The following is a 17,831-nucleotide window of genomic DNA, read 5'->3' as shown; positions in this document are numbered from 1 at the left end:
CCCTGGTGGTCCAGCAATTAAGACTCCGCACTCCCAATGCAGGGGGCCTGGGTTCCATCCCTGGTCAGGGAACTAGATCCTGCATGCCGCAACTAAAGATCCCGCATGCCACAACGAAGATCCTGCACATGGCAACAAAGATCCCACGTGCCGCAACAAAGATCCCACGTGCCGCAACCAAGAGCCGGCACAGCCAAATAAATAAGTTTTTTAAAAAATCAAATAACTGTAAAAGTAAGAAAGAATCTCTAGAGACCACCTTGTCCAACCCTCTAGGGTTTACAGATGAGAAAACGGGTCCAAAAAGATTAAACCATGTACCCATGGTCACACAACTAGTTACTACTGACTGGCAGAGCCAGGATCAAAATGAGAATGCAAGTCTCCTTTTTTAGAATCAGTGTCCTATCCACTACACCAGTGATTCCCAAGCTCATCAGACCCAAGGCCACCCTTCCCCTTCTTATAACAAGTATTTTGTAATGTGCCCTTTACTATCTTAAAATAAAATTCATAGATAATAAGCCTACCCTCACATGAAATCCAAAAATATTAATATAATGCTCTGTGAAAGAAAGATAAGGAGTTTTATAATAAAACAACATGTATTTTAACATGTGAAATGCTGACATGGGCATGAGCAGAGAGAGGCTGTTTGGTGGATGCATTGGTCAACAATGCAATGTTGCTGCTTACGTCATTTTCTAAAATAATAAAAACTCTACATAAAGTTCCAAATAAAACAAAGTTACGATCTTCCATCAACTTACACAGTAGTCCCAATGCTAGAAAATTCAATGTACACTACAGCTATTCAAAACGATGCTAATGTATTCATGCACATTTATGTATATAGTTAGGATCTAGGCTCAGGTCATTATAAACAGATTTCTCATCTATACAAATTTTTGGCAAGACGTTTGAAAATCATACGGACTAAGGGAGAATTTTTCAATGCAGGGATAAGCTAAGCATTTCAGGGTATCTAGGAATCCTGGGCCTTCTCTACCCTAAATCCAAAAACTGCCTTCTGCATCCAAATTATGCTTCCTGCCAATGTTCCCAAAATTTTCCAACAATTGAGAATAACAAGTACCTATCACCAAAAATACCAAGAGAAATTCAGGAATCTATCCACTACCATTTACGTATTCTCTTTTGACTGCTTCGTTTCTTGAAAATGCTCTGTACCATGGGTAGCATGTTTTCTCAGAGAAACAAGAAATATACCTCATGAAATTACAGGATAGGAAAGGTTGGAACTCATTAAGTATGCTTCTCTTCTAAGAATGTGGCACCTATGCTAAGTGCCTATGCCCATGAAGAGCCATGTGGCTCTTAGAATAAATTACTAATTACTCAGATTATCAAAACTATGAAAGATAATTAAAACTAAGAACGTTTTCTGAATATATTCTTCTACTTTCTCAGTAGATTTTATATCCTACACAACAACAGCTTTCACTTAGCTCCCCCAAAACTGTTTTTCTTCGAAACAGAGTGAATTCTGTAGGACATTTATAATGTACACAGTGCAACTGTGTAAAAATAAATAAATAAAAATACTATGCTTAAACAAAGATTTATCTGTGAACAGCTAATCAAAGCAGATTTGCTTTCATTTTAATACCATTATCTCAGACCAACAACAGGAATGATACTGGTGTACAAAGAATAATATATATAAATACCAGTCCAAAAGCCTTTACAGATGGTATGTAAGTCATCTATAACATACCATTATTTATATTTTTTTGACAATGAAAATACCTGAATTACAGACACAGATCTCTTCCTAGATTTCACAAAACATAGAAGGAGAACTCAATATAAATAATGAAGAAACTGGAGCTTCCCTGGTGGCGCAGTGGTTGAGAGTCCGCCTGCCGATGCAGGAAACACGGGTTCGTGCCCCGGTCCGGCAAGATCCCACATGCCGAGGAGCGGCCGCTGAGCCTGCGCTCCGCAACCGGAGAGGCCACAACAGTGAGAGGCCCGCGTATCGCAAAAAAAAAAAAAAAGAAACTTAACATGAAAAAATATTTCTCAGTTATGCTTTTAAGGACACAGTTCTTTATCACAAAATTTTACAGCACAGAGGAAAATTTAAGAGATTAACTTGTCCAAATCCCTGCTCTAAGGCAAAAAAATGTATTTGTGATAAACCAGTGGGTGACAACCTCTCATCATATCTTATGCTGGCAGTATCAGAAAATAAAAATACATATTTTCTCTTTTCTTTTACCGTTCAGAGAATTTAAAAACCAAATCAAGATGAAACATACAAAATAATAGGCCTAAACATTCACACGGTAACTTTAGCAGAAACCAGCACATATAGTGGGCTCTGCACTCAACAACAGCTCCCTATTTTAAGTTTAATGGGTATTCCTCAAGCACAAACTAGGTAATTAAAAAGTTACATAAAATTTTCCATGAGAATGGCTTAAGATGCATTGCCTGCCAATATTCTTAGTCTTTAAAATTGAGCTCTCCTTCAGAATTTTACAATACTTTCTAATAGTTAAGCAATAGTAATACAGATTCCCACTGTCAAGGAATTCTTGATGATTTGCTCTCATTTTCAGGGCAACAAATTATAATGTTCAAGCACTGCTCACAAGTCAATTTTTAAAGTATGCAGTAGTCCTTGAAGAATTTAAGTCCTCCTTTATTTAAGGTTATGGATATTAAATGGATCCCAGAGAGTGAACAAATTTAAAAATCACAATTACAACCAAAAATTGATCAATATATCCTTTTCCTTTTTTTAGTTTCTTCACAGTAAAAACTGGGTAACTGATGAGACAAAGAGGAATCCTTACTGCAAAACATTCAATAAGAAGAATATTTACTGCTTAGCCAACTATAACTACTGGCTAAGACAGCCCACCCAAGGCACCTCTCTAATGACAGAAAAATATATGCCATTAACAAACAGCAACAAGGAGAAAACAATGGATCTTTTGACCTTTTTCAACTTGTTGCTATTCCTTTCACTGATGTTTCTACTAATGGGTACACTATGTATTTCTAGAAGTCTATTATCCTCCTATTCATTATACCCTACAAAATAAGACACAGTGTGAAAAGAACAATCCAAGAGAAAATGTAAGTATTCTTTACACAGATCCTCTATATCACTAAGACACTTTAATGTTAATGTTAATTCAGGAGTCCAAAAATTCAAGAAAGCAATTTACCACCTTAATAGTTTTCACATTGCTTTCAGCTTTATTTCTAGTTTAAGCTCAGTTCAGCAGAAAAATACAATAATACAAAGGGGGTGTTCAATGTCTGTTAAGTTAACAATATTAAATATTAAACATTAAAACTAGTATTTAAAAACAGATGGGGCCTTCCCTGGTGGCGCAGTGGTTGAGAGTCCGCCTGCCGATGCAGGGGACGCCGGTTCGTGCCCCGGGTCTGGGAAGACCCCACATGCCGCGGAGCGGCTGGGCCCATGAGCCATGGCCGCTGAGCCTGCGCGTCTGGAGCCTGTGCTCCGCAACGGGAGAGGCCACAACAGTGAGAGGTCCGCGTACCGCAAAAAAATAAAAATAAAATAAAATAAAAACAGATGAACACTTTCATAAGCTTGCCAGAAAAAGGGTGGCATCTCTAACCACGGTTTATATCTGAGAACGCACAACCAAAATGATTAAGGACAGATCGCAAAGCAGGAAGTTTCATTCAATGCACATGGATAAATTCATTCCAAAACTCTGAAGAAGCACTTTTCCAGCTTTTCTAAAACAGCAAAGCTTTCTATTATTTAATACTGTCTGGGCTGAATTTTGGTATTAGCTTTTATCCAGTCTTTTCCCATTATTTACTATTACTGAAGAAACAGTAAAATTTCCTACACCATGGCGAAGAAGCAAAAGCCTTGCTGATGTCAAAGACCACGATGTTTTATTACAACACAACAGATAAGAGAAGAGGGGATTATAGCTAAAGAATAATCAAGACCCTTAGTGGCAACCTCTTACCAGAGTCAGAAGACCCCAGTAAGGCCTTTAGACTTGCAGTCCCTTCTGCCTGGAACATTTCACCCCCAAGAGTCACATCATTCAGGTCTCTCTTTCTCAGAGGCATAAAGCACTTCTGCTGCACACTGAAATACAATGGCTGTCTCAATGAGCACCATTTTAAAAGACTGAACTCAAAACCAATGATTATTCAGACTCAGGTATACGGATAAATTTTTCTCAAAATTTAAACTAACCTGTCAACTCAAAGACAATAACTGGCAATACTTCTTGCCAATGATAAAATCCGAGTTTCAAGGAAAACTCAGAATTTTGGAACTTGTATCTCCTGCCTGGTGAGCTTACCAATACTTGAAGACCCTTCTGATGAAATAAGAAGTATTATTAACGAAAGAATTTTTTTAATCTGTCTAATGAAATGTGTCGACATTTGGAAGACCTACATAACTCAATGAACCAATATCTTCCAAATGACCAATATACAGTGTTACAAAAGCGGGAGAAGGCATATGTATTATTCATGTATGTCCTCTACATGTAAAAGATCTGTTCAAAGTGCAAGACAGACCAATTTATTTTAATGTAACAAAGTATGGAAAGGTCACTGATAGGATTTCAGATTCCACACTGCACTAACTGTAAGAAACTACCACTCACTGATGAAAATGTTCTAAAATTACATTATGGTTTTGATTGCACACCTTGCAGTAAATTTACTAAAAAAATTAATTGAATTGTACACTTAAAATGGATGAATCTTATGGCATGTAAATCATACCTCAATAAAGCGTTAAAAATAAAAACTACCACTTGTCAAATTTTGGTGTGGTTTCAAAACATATCCACAGGCTTCCCTGGTGACACAGTGGTTAAGAATCCGTCTGCCAATGCAGGGGACACAGGTTCGAGCCCTGGTCCAGGAAGATACCACATGCCACGGAGCAACTAAGCCTGTGTACCTAGTTGAGCCTGCAGTGAGCCTGCACTCTAGAGCCCGCGAGCCACAACTACTGAAGCCCACGTGCCGCAGCTACTGAAGCCCGTGTGCCTAGAGCCCGTGCTCTGCAACAAGAGAAGCCACCGCAACAGAAGCCCACACACTGCAATGAAGAGCAGCCCCTGCTCGCCACAACTAGAGAAAGCTCGCTTGCAGCAACGAAGACCCAATGCAGCCAAAAATAAATTTTAAAAAAAAAATATATATATATATCCACAATTATCTGAAAAGGCTTTTAAAATACTCTTGCCGGGGCTTTCCTGGTGGCGCAGTGGTTAAGAATCTGACTGCCAATGCAGGGGACACAGGTTCGAGCCCTGGCCCGGGAAGATCCCACATGCCACGGAGCAACTAAGCCCATGCGTCACAACTACTGAGCCTGAGCTCTGGAGCCCGTGAGCCACAACTACTGAAGCCCGTGCGCCTAGAGCCCGTGCTCTGCAACAAGAGAAGCCACCGCAACAGAAGCCCATGCACTGCAATGAAGAGCAGCCCCTGCTCGCCACAACTAGAGAAAAGCCCACGCGCAGCAACGAAGACCCAATGCAGCCAAAAATAAATAAATAAATATTATAAATAAATAATAAAATAAAATACTCCTGCCTTTTCCAACTAATTTATATGAAGCCTGAGTTTCTTCATATACTTCAATCCAAACAACAAACTGCAACAGACCACTGAAAGCAGAAACAGATATGACAGTTAGCTGTCATCTATTAAGCCAGACATTAGACTTGCAAAACTATTTTTCATTAAAAATGTTATTTATGTTAACATTTAATGTGTTCATTATTTTTAAATATATCAGTCAATATTTTTTGAATTTCTATTTTAGTCTGCAATATGGCAAATATTGATAGATAAACACCTACATAAACAAAAGCTACTTGAGGTTCCTTAATAATTTTTACAAGTGTACCGCATCCTGAGGCCAGTTTGAGAACTGATGCTAAAGGGGACCATACCTGAGTGACTGAGGGCTCCTCCAAAATCAGAACAGTTCCAAGGGTGGTTTCAAAGCAAAATAGGTCCTGCATATCACATGCTCTGGAAGTATATGAGTCACTAGCCACAGCTAGGGATGGTACAGTATGCTCATCAAGGCTGAATTGTTTCTCACCTTCTCAATCTACGAGGTCCACAGATGAAATTAAGCTGGACAGGTGTCACTTCAACCAAGTATTCTCCACCAATTGTCAAAATGCAACAGAACTTACCATGAGCCTGTTAGGTAGGAAAGACGGCCAGAACAAACAGAAAGGGGGGTAGTTCCAGTAAGCATTACTGCTGATAATATGGATAAATAAAAGGAACACATTTATGTCAAAGACTAGCTTTCCAAGTCCAGAAGGAAAAACAAATGTTTTTGGAGATGCACAAGGCAGCACAGAAAGTGTGAAAAAACAGTTCATAAAAGATGTCTAATCTTGTCCTTAGGGAGGAACAGAACATTTGCAATATGAAGTTAATCGTTTTCTTGCTGAAAGCACATTTCCACAGTGCTTCTCTTTCTGACGAATTTACTCCAAATTCATCATGCAGAGGTACCTGATTTCAATGAACTTGTTAACTAAAACAAAATAAAGGACGTCTATTAGCAAAAGTTCGTTCGTGACGGGAATATAAACATTCACCTTTCTAAATGAAGAGTGACTTTCAGTAATCGAGAGAGTCACTCAAGTTATCTGCCATCAAAGAGAAATACCACAAGAAAGACAGGAGACCAAGACACAGACACAGCGGGTGAGAAACCATACATAAAACATGTGCCGTTTAATGGCTTCTCTCTTCCTCTCCACTCCTAACTCCCACAAGCAGGGACATTCAGCTTGTGGGACTGAACTAACTAGATCAGTAAAATTTCCAACATTAACAAGCAAACATATAACAACATCCCTGTGCCTGTACCTGAGGTCACAGTCACTAGTCTCTTATCTGCAAATGCTTACGAAAAACTTCTCCTCAAATAATGAAAACTAAATTCACCGTTTCTTACCCTTAATCTAGTTCTACCTTCTAATCTCTAACCACTTATCATCAATGGCAAAAACACTTCCTCAGTCTCAATACCACAGTTCATCAGTCTTCTCTCTTGCCATCACAGTCTATATCCAAATATCTCTTTGAAAATACTTCGTGGATGTGCACCTCCTTCCTCATTCCTTTTACCCAAATAAATCCAGGCCTCCTGCAACGAACTCATTTGCTTTCCCTGCCTGCCTTCCTTCAATCTGCTCTGCAGACGAGCAATAAAAGCTGCTCCTAAACAATTTTTTTGGTTATGTCATTCATTCCCTTGTTCGAGAACACCCTAGGGCAACTAACTTCCTGTTACTTTCTTCAAATTCTTCTTTGAATAAGTCAGATTAAGAAAGAAAAAAGTTACACACTTTTAAAGGATGAATTAAATTATACCTCAATAAAGTTGCATAAAGGGAGAGAGGGAGGAAGCTAGGCCAGGAGCGGCAAAAGAGGGTGAGAGGAGGGGGAACTCTTTAAATGGCTGCCGGAGAAGTCACTGCAGGCACCCTGCAGAGCTGAAAGGCCAGGAGCACCCACACAGCTGTCAGAGGCATGGGGCCTCCCAGGAACCAATTCCAGTGACGGTCAAGCACTGGACTGTGAAACTGACTCTTGCATCAAACGGATATAGCTTTGTTAGAAAATACATGCCTCCATGGAGCCAGAACATAAAACCTTCATATCTGTACTCATTTTTCAAGTACTGGCTTTCCAAAAAAAATACCAAAGAAGAAAGAAAGGGAAAAAACTTCCTTCTTCATGGCTGCCCATCGAAACACAGAGTATAACTAAAATGCCACACATCTCTCCTTTAGAGTTCCCACAACCACTTTTTATAAAGCATGGTTTCCAGGCCTCTCCAATACTCTTCCCAGCAAATAGAGCACTGGTAACATGATAGCAAGTTCCAGGGGCAGCATGATTTTAAAAAGTAAAATGGAACTATGACCTCCTTTGATCAATATTAGTGTAACTAAAAAAAAAAAACAAGTTCATTTTCTGGTTTCTTTTGCACGAAAGAATAAAAAATGGGTTTCCCAACTCATATCTAAGCTGCTCTCTCTTCATAGATTCTGTAAATTAGCAAACCCATAAAACCAATTCTATCACTGAGATGAAATCACACACTAGACCACACTGCAAAATGTAACAGAGGGGAAAGAGAGACTCCAATCCTCTGGCAACTTCTCTTAATTCCTCACAAATAAGCCCTGTCAGGTATCTGTACAGCAGTTTTTATTAGATTCACTGGATCATTTTCCATAATACTCCACTACATCCCAGGTAAGCAAATTTACCAGCTCTACAAGAAGCCAATTTCCCACACGCATTTATATACCTTCGCACATGAAAAAGCCAATGGATGGGTAGCTTATATTTCTATAAGCCACACATAAACAAATTTTGCTTCTCAAAATGACTGTTAACTCCCCAAAAGGAGCATATCTATCTCACATTTGACTTAATTTTCTCAGGACATTCTCCACAGTGCCTCTAACACATGCCATTTCTGGAACGCCAGAAAAGATCAAATCTATCTGGAAAAGAGACTAGAATACCGATTTATCCACAATACTCTGAATAATCATTCATAATTCATCTCTGTGTTAAAACGGGATTAACAAAAAGAAAAACAAATAGTCCAAGACAGAGATCCCAGATTTTGAAATCAGACGCTAAATGACAGTGAAACAATTAGCAACCTCATGAAAAAGTTTATTTAAATTCAAATAATAATGGCTTTCACCATGTGACAAATCAAGGTACAACCTAAAATTATTAAAATGTTAACAGTTACGAGTGTCCAAACAGTGAGAACAAATGACAAAACAAAGATTTACAGAGAGCAAGTCTCTTTTTTAATTTCTGAACTTCAAATTCTCTTGATCCCTAAATAAATAAAATCAAAATCAGAATCCTGAATAAACTCAAACTCCAAGAGCAAAAAAATACAAAAAGCAAAACATTAAACTCACTTGCCATACTATATTTTTTTAAAGGTACTCTGATCACACAAAAATTCCAGTGAAAGTGGTTTAAAATAATTATTTTAAAAATAAGCTTCCAACTAAACATACAGGAATAGTACAAGGCATAATAACCAAAAAGAAGTATGACAGTATCTGTATTAGCTGCTGATTAGAATAAAATTAAAAAATATAAATCATCCAAAGCCTTAGCTTTGCAATTAACCAAGCTCACAGCTGGACTTTTATTCTTCATCAAGTAAACACACCAAAAGCCTTCCTCGGGCTTCCCTGGTGGCGCAGTGGTTGAGAGTCCGCCTGCCAATGCAGGGGACACGGGTTCGTGCCCTAGTCCGGGAAGATCCTACATGCCGCGGAGTGGCTGCGCCCGTGAGCCATGGCCGCTGAGCCTGCACGTCCGGAGCCTGTTGCTCCGCAACGGGAGAGGCCACAACAGTGAGAGGCCCAAGTACCGCAAAAAAAAAAAAAAAAAAAAAAAAAAAAAAAGACTTCCTCATTCTCAATTTAAAAAAAGAAAAAGAAAAGGCTTTTCCTGTTAAAACATACATTGCTCCATTTCTCCAACACCAGTACTTGAAAGTTCAGTAACAAAAGGAGTACAAAACATAAAAACAGCTGGATATTTATTTTTGAAACAATCTTCTAAAAGGACTTCCTAATAATGAACCATACACATTAGGCAATTCTAAGCAAATGGTTTTTTCATTTGATAGGATTCTAGACCAAGATCTCTGTGGTCCAATCAGATCAAACATTTAGAATGTGTCTAAATCCCCAATCTCAAACTGAAATGGGGAAATTTGTTTAGTTACTGTAAATCCTATTAAACCAATCTTCTTTGTAAAGTGGAAAATGTCCAACCTCTGAGGGCTATGGAGGGTGTAATGAATGCAGAGTTTAATTAGGGCCCACTGCCGGCTCACTATAATCTATTAATTAGCATTCTCAGTTCTCTGTATCTCATTGCAGTGTCTCACTTTACTTTAAAATTGCACCCTTCATTTTTTGGACCAAAGTTATACAATTTTAGGATTGTGGTAATTATAGTGGGTGCAGGAAGAATACACTCCTGCCAGCACTGGTGTGTAATTAGGGCAGGGGGCGGAATCTCGATAAGGCATTGTTCACCCTCCTTCAGCACATATGGTTTTTTTGGCATCAGAGCTCTGCGGACTGTTTCACTTCCACTGGACTAAAGTGCTGAGTTCCCATCACAGTCTTTTCAGAAGATTCAAATATTTGCCTTTGAATGTAGCTTGATAATTAGAAAGGTTATTGTCACTGCTTTTTATCCACACAGCTTTTAAAGTATAGGCATAATTAGCTGCCTGAATTATTTGAAAATAAAGAAGTAAGCCAATAATTTTTTTTTCTCGTTAAAATGGACTGGAAATTTCCAGGTTGCTGGATAATTAAAACCGTCTTGGTGATAGGCATATTTTCAGCACCATCAAAAAGGTACACTGGCTAGCTAATTCAATGATAAATTCAATAACCTCAATTTAACATTCAAATTCTACCAAAATCTAATTTATATTTTATATATAACCAATCACAGCAAGTTGCCTTTCTTCCACCTTAAATCCTCAAATTTGAAGAATTAAAGAATTTTTTTAAAAAAGGATCCTGAAGTTAAACTTTCCTAAATGTCAAGAGAAAGAACTGCTACTCACTGTTGGTACTTAATAAATATGTACAATATCAATGTTAACTTTTAAAAATTAATTTCCGTTCTGTACTGTCAAGATATTGATTTGCCTTGTAATAGGTATTTTTTTTAAGATTGACTTTTTTAACATTTACTATGGTAAACCTTAACACTATACCCCACTTAAGTTACACAGCCTGAATAATTTCGATAATGGATCTTAGAGCATGTGGCAAAATTACATTCTCATAAGAAGTGAAAAAAGATAATATACGCTGAAAGAAAAGAGGAAGAGAAAGAGAAGCTAGGGAAAAGAAACCAGCAAGAATGGTGAGCAAGCAGACATGGCAGCCAGAAAAAAATAAAAGCACAGGACCAATCTGGAAAAGGCGAAGAAATGGAGGGCACAAAATACTAAGAAAAACAGGAAGAAGGAAAATAAATGAACCAAGAAGGGAAAAACCTAAGAAAGAAAAGAGAAAGAATGGCTCATTTCATTTATGTACATGAATTGTTTCATAAATACAGAACACAGAAAGGCAAACGTTACATATATAACTAACCTGGTTCTCCTCCTGCACAACTCTATACTGTTCCTTCCAAATAGTGATTTTGGAAGCTTCATCTTTTCTCAGGGCTCGTTCTTTCTTCAGCTCTGGGCTCCAGAAGGTCTTGATGCTATTCATTGAAGAACTTAATTTGCTCTCCTTTACTTCCACATCCTTTCGCAAGAGATCATTTTCCCTTAATACTTCCTTCAGCTGTGTCTGCAGATCCATGATTGTGTTATCTCTTGCTTGACGAAGAGAGTGAGGAACAGTGGATGCCATGCTCACAGGAGGGAGGTGATGCTCTCCAAATGCTATGGTGTCACTAGCAACCCCACTGCTAGCTATATTGGGGCTACTGCCCATAGCAGTCATCCTCACACCATAAGGCAGACGTCCTCCAGAACGGCCAAGTGTCATGGTGCTTTTAGGTGTTTCTGAACCCACATTTTCATGGTCACTTAGGTACATAGGGCCAGAAGTGGCATAGGCAGCGTTTAAGGACTGGATATTCTCCATTGAAAGGGTTTTCCCACTGCCAGCTCCGACACTGCTTCCAGAACTCCCTCCTGTACTATTGGTTCGACGATGACCCAAGCGAGGGGAACGTGGAAGCCGAGGTGATCGCCCAGGGCTCTGGTTGCTTGGCTCCACCTTCCCAACTGAGCGAGCACTTCCATACATGGTTGCAAGATGAATTCAGGTGCCAGGAAAGGTGTAAAGCAGAAAACAAAATACGGAACTCTGTGAGGTTTCTCTATGGCTATAAGTCTGCTGAAGGCTAATCAGAAATACCAGGTCCTCAGCTGCCCAATCTTGAAGAAATAGCTTACACCATATCTGTAATGAAAAGATCACACATTAACTCCTCCAAAAAGAAACAATTCCCCTCTCAGACACTTTTCATTGCCCCCCTTGAGCAAGACCTTCCCTTCGATCATCTATTTACTCCCGCCCCTGTCTACAGCGTAACTTATTTCTCAGTAAACATCATTGTAAAAACACTCAACATGTCTCAAAACTGAATACTGAAACCATACCAAGCAAAGGGAAAAGAAGAAGAGATAAGAGTGTAAAGACTGGCAAGAAAAAGATAAAACTCAGTGTTTGAATATATGATTTTTCTAACTGGAAAATCCAAGATCATCAGCTGACAACTACTAGAACCAATAAGAGAACTCAACAAACTGCTTAGGCACAGATCAATATATACATATCCGTACTTTTCTGTACACTAGTAATAACAACTAGAAAATGCAATTTAAAAAAAATCCCATTCAAAAGAGCAACAAAACCATATAGACACTTTGCTATATAAATATAACAAAAATGTGCAAGAATTTTTGGAAAAACTACAAAACACTCCTGAACAAAAGGAAAGTTATCCATGTTCACGGATGAGAAGACAAACATTGTAAAGGTGTCTGTTCTTCCCCAGCTACTCCACAGGCCAATGAAAATCTCTACAGGATTCCTCACATAACCCAACAAGCTGACTCCAAAATTCAAATGGAGGAGTAAAGGTACAACAATAACCAAAACAATCTGAAATAGAAGAACAAAGAAAGATGTCCCCTAAATAGCAAGACACATTATAGGTCCATGATCCTTTATTTGCAATGCAAAAATGTTTTGAAACTCTGAAAGTAAGTTTTTTTTTTCTTTTTAACTTATTTAGTGGCAAAACCTGGCATGATTTGATATGAGGTCACTTATTGTTTATATGTATCTCACCTAGTGTGATTATTCATACACGTCACTGGGAAAACAATGTGTATGATTACAGGATACTGCATAACGCCCACTGGGCATTATGGGGAAAAAACCTGGACTCCAAAACCATATCTGACCCCTAGGATTTCTCATAAGGACTCGGAGCCTTTTAAAGCTATAGTGATTAAAACTGTACAGAAATGGCCAAGAATAGGCTCTAAATTATATATGTGAATTTAGTAGATGCTAAAAATTAACATTTCAAAACAGTGAGGAAAGGACAAATCATTCAATAAATGGAGTTTCAACAACTGGGCTCTTGGAAAGAAATAAATTACATCCCTCCTTCACACAGTACACAGAAATAAATTCTATGTACATTAAAGATACAAATTTTAAAACTATTTAAAGTACTAGAAGAGGGACTTCCCTGGTGGCGCAGTGGTTAAGAATCGGCCTGTCAACGCAGGGGACACAGGTTTGATCCCTGGTCCAGGAAGATCCCACATGCTGCAGAGCAACTAAGCCCGTGCGCCATAACTACTGAGCCTGCGGTCTAGAACCCGCAAGCCACAACTACTGAGCCCGTGTGCCTAGAGCCCACGCCCCGCAACAAGAGAAGCCACCGCAGTGAGAAGCCTGCGCACCGCGACAAAGAGTAGCCCCTGCTCGCCACAACTAGAGAAAGCCCGCGCACAGCAACGAAGACCCAACGCAGCCAAAAATAAGTAAATAAATAAATAATTTTTTTTAAAAAAGTACTAGAAGGGTTTTCCCTGGTGGCGCAGTGGTTGAGAGTCCGCCTGCCGATGCAGGGAACACGGGTTCGTGCCCCGGTCCGGGAAGATCCCACATGCCGCGGAGTGGCTGGGCCGGTGAGCCATGGCCGCTGAGCCTGCGCGTCCGGAGCCTGTGCTCCGCAACGGGAGGGCCCACAGCAGTGAGAGGCCCGCGTACCGCAAAAAAATTAAAATAAAAAAAAATTTTTTTAAAGTACTAGAAGAAAACGTAGGTGAATATCCTTGTGAACTTGAGTTAAGGTAGGGCTTCTTAAATAAGAAACAAAAGGCAAAAAAACAAAGAAAAATGACTAATATTCAATCATGTCAAAATGACAAAATACACCAAAAATTAAAAGAAAAACCAAACCCTTGGTGAAAAAATATCTAACATATGTATAAAGATTTGTATACAAAATATATAAAGAATTCCTACATGAGATATGCCAAATTTGAAACAGCAGTGGTTAGATGGGAAGGGAATTTGCCTTCTAAGCTTGGGGGGAAATGTTTGTGGAGGCTTTAGCTTTACTTGTAAAGCTTTAGACTCACAATACTCAAATGCTTGAATTTTTTAATAGGAAACTATGTTCATATTCTACAAGTATAGTAATTAAGACAAATTTTAAAAACACATATCATAGCTATCTACTTTCTACACTCCTCTCAAACATAAATCAATACAGATCTAAACTAGATCTCTGTGATTTCCTAATATCATTCTACCAAAGAATTGGCTTAGGTCAAGAAACAGATTTCAACATATTAAATAATATTTTAATATGCAATTGAGTGCAATCCAAGTAAATCACATAGTCAAACGATTTTAAAGGGTCTATATGTTTGAACCAAACTCAAACAAGTTAAAGATCTTCAGAAATATGAATATACTGGCAGTCTCGTCTCTAGTGATCCAGTAAAGATAGACCACTAAAGATAGACCTAAGGTAACAACAAGCAGGACAGGAAAAACAGAGTCTGAGCCTTCTGTCTCAGAAAGAGCAATAGTACACCAAGTTCAGATATTGCAATATTCTACTAGTAATGTTAGGAAATCCCTTCCCAGGACTAACCTACCTCAGAAAGTAAACATTCCTTTTCGTGATTAATCTGGACTGTAAGGTAGGTGACACACTACTGTTCAAGTGAATTCTATTTCAAGACCAAAGAGGGATGCAAAGTTTTTTCTTTTTTTTAAGTCATCTGAATATTGCTTAAAATAAGAGAGCTATTCATTACCCAGAATCCCTTGAATGATAACAGAAGCTAACATACAGTGTTTACCATATGTCAGGCACTGTGCTAAGAATTTTAGAAGATTTAATTTAATATTTATAAGCCCCCTACAACACAGGCATTGTCGTTAGCTCCACTTTACAGACGAAGAAAGTGAGGCCTATTGGTGTTAAGTGACTTAGCTATTAAGTGGTAGGGTGCCCTAATTCCAGAGCCCTGGAAACCCTTAACTACTATGCTTATCCACCATCATCTGCTGATGTTAACACCTCAGTTGTCCGTAGGATATCAAAGGCCTCCAGTTTTAAGGCAGGGTGTCCTGCTAATCTAGGACTCTAAACCTAAACTTTAAGGCACACCTTAGGTTTTCCATGGCGTAATGCTTAAATAATCACATTTATCTTTCTATTAAGGAGAAAGTCTTTTTTAAAAGATGGTGGGCAAAAAGAACAAAATAAGGAAAACTAACAGAACAAAGAATAATAAGAATAATAATTCAGAGTCTCAGGAATCATGCCATCAGAACATCAGAACTTGCCACAGTCAAGAAAAAAATTCCCAACTGTGCTTTTGTGCAAAACTCTATTTTCCTGTAGTCAAGTAACTAAGCCACACTATTAAATAGGCTAAGATCCAGCAACAAAAATCCACATCGAGTTTTCAACGTTAGCGGGTGCACTCTAACATTCAAGCCACTTTCAGACCCAAAATGGCATTTGCATGTGGAGTCTTTTGTTGCTATCAGAACTATATTCATTTCTACAACAAAAGAAGAGAATTCACCAGCTCTCTCTAAAGCCCTCATTCTGGCTTTCTAATATGAGCTTCAGGGAAGACTGGGTTTTAAAAACGTTTAATTTCTTTTAAAAATCTGCCAGATCCATCACCACAAGATAATAATTCTCGCACTTTAAACAGCTAACAAAAAATAATTCTGACCAGAAAAAAAAAGTTAAGCCATATGATTCCATTTATATAAAATTCTAGAAGGACTCCATTATGACAGAAAATACATCAGTATGTGCCTGGGGCTGGGGCTGAGGGATGCATGGATCATGAAGGGGTAGGAGGAAATTTCTGTGATGAAAATGTTCACTATCTTGACTGGGGTGAGGCTTCCCAGGCGTATACAGGTCAAAACTCATCAAACTACAGTCTTTAAATATGTTCAGTTTATTGTACATAAATTATACCACAAAAGTTTGAAAAAAATAATTTCACATTCCAAACTCCCCTGCCCTTGATTAATCCAAAAGAAACACCTTCACCAATTACCTACCTGAAGTCCTGACTGCTGCTGGAAAAAATCATGCAGCTGTTCAGTTTGAGCCCGTAGTGTTGGCCCCAGAGTCCTACAAGTCCCTTAGTTTGCTTCCTATCCAATATTTTGTTAGCTCCCTATCTAGTATCTGTTGTGGTTACTTCAAACCTTCTCCTTCTACTTATCAGACAGAACACATGAGTCTCCTGAGTCAGAGAAAAAGAACTTTATTACTCACAGCATAGCCAGCAGTATAAGCATCCTGTTACCCCCAAGTCCCACAAGGTGACACAAGGGGGCCCAGACAGATGCTACACATGCAGTGGATTTACAGAGCAACGCTGAGTTTCGGGAATCCACCACTTTTACAGTAAGCAGTAAGTAAGCCTGGTCTTCCCCAATGGGAGACGTTACCTCATCCCTCAAGGTGGCTCGCTGCAAACACAATCCTGAGAAACGACCCAGGTTAAGAGCAGTCAGGCCCTCGCATTCAGGACATGCAGGAAAGAAGAGACCCATGGAGGACTCACTGTCCCGACAAGTATTTGTGGTAGTTTTAAGGTACCTGAATAAATTCTTTGATACTCCTCCCTTCAAGAGGGGAAGCAAAATTCCTCTCCCTTTGAAAGTATACCTGACTTAAAGGATTTGCTTCTGATGATGTATCACTTCCAAGACTAACTCATAAAGACACTGGGACTTAAGTCTTGGTCACTCTCTTGGATCACTCGCTGTGGGGGAGTTAGCTACCATGCCGCTGAGCCTGCGCGTCCGGAGCCTGTGCTCCGCAACGGGAGAGGCCACAACAGTGAGAGGCCTGCGTACCGCAAAAAAAAAAAAAAAAAAAAAAGAATAGGGAATTCTGTACCTAAATCTTAATTCCAAGAAAACAGCATAAGCTCAACAAGAACAGACTAATACCCCTCATCTTCTAAGAAAATGTTTTAATTCATACACATACACACACACACACACACACACACACACACAGCAATCATGCAGAAAATATCATGCCTATGTGTACGTATCTGTTCTCAATACTGAAAAATCTGTCAAGTTAATATCATAGCCAGACTTATCAACTACCTAAAATGAGTTGTTTTATCCTATATTTTGAGTTTTAAAAAATACCTAAAACACCAGCACAGCATTTAAATCTCTGCAAGTCTGCCCAGATTTAGGTTTTTAAAAAAGTTCCTAAAATCTAATTCTGATAAGAACATTACCAGAAATTTGGTTTATCTTAAATTTGGTGTTTATTGACAACATAGTTCCACCATCAATTCCTACTTCCATATTCCCATAAAAAATTTACAATTTTTAGAGCTCTTCAAGTTCACCAAAGAAGGATTCTTAACTCTAAAACAACATGAAAGCCTTAATATACTGGGGCTCCCTATCAAGAGAGGGCACAACTGTTTCTCAGAAAAGAAAGTCAAAAAAACTAAAAAGAATTCAGTTCTGGTGACATACACCTATAAGCAAAGATTTTTTTCTAAGATATACAAGACAGTCAACATTCAAAAAGATTAGGTTAATTTTTTTTTTTTTTTTTTTTTTGTGGTACGGGCGCCTCTCTGTTGTGGCTTCTCCCGTTGCAGAGCACAGGCTCTGGACGCGCAGGCTCAGCGACCATGGCTCATGGGC

General features: G+C 38.7%; 1 protein-coding gene across 4 annotated transcripts in view; it reads right to left on the bottom strand.

Annotated features, from left to right (window-relative positions):
* Window positions 1-17,831, bottom strand: part of ERC1 (ELKS/RAB6-interacting/CAST family member 1) — a 393,512-nt gene that overhangs the window by 348,664 nt on the left and 27,017 nt on the right. For 3 of the 4 annotated variants that reach the window (XM_007469475.1, XM_007469478.1, XM_007469476.1), the window contains exon 2: window positions 11,211-12,035. In XM_007469475.1, the coding sequence (XP_007469537.1) occupies window positions 11,211-11,879 (669 nt within the window). In that variant the 5' untranslated portion in view covers window positions 11,880-12,035. Of the gene's footprint in view, window positions 1-11,210; window positions 12,036-17,831 lie in introns of those variants that run through there. The other variant, XM_007469477.1, reaches the window with a different exon arrangement.

Source organism: Lipotes vexillifer, unplaced genomic scaffold, assembly GCF_000442215.2.
Source record: "Lipotes vexillifer unplaced genomic scaffold, Lipotes_vexillifer_v1.1 scaffold395, whole genome shotgun sequence".
Classification (NCBI taxonomy): Eukaryota; Metazoa; Chordata; class Mammalia; order Artiodactyla; family Lipotidae; genus Lipotes; species Lipotes vexillifer.
Note: the sequence above shows the minus strand (reverse complement) of the source record. Positions and strands in the feature narration are given on the sequence as shown.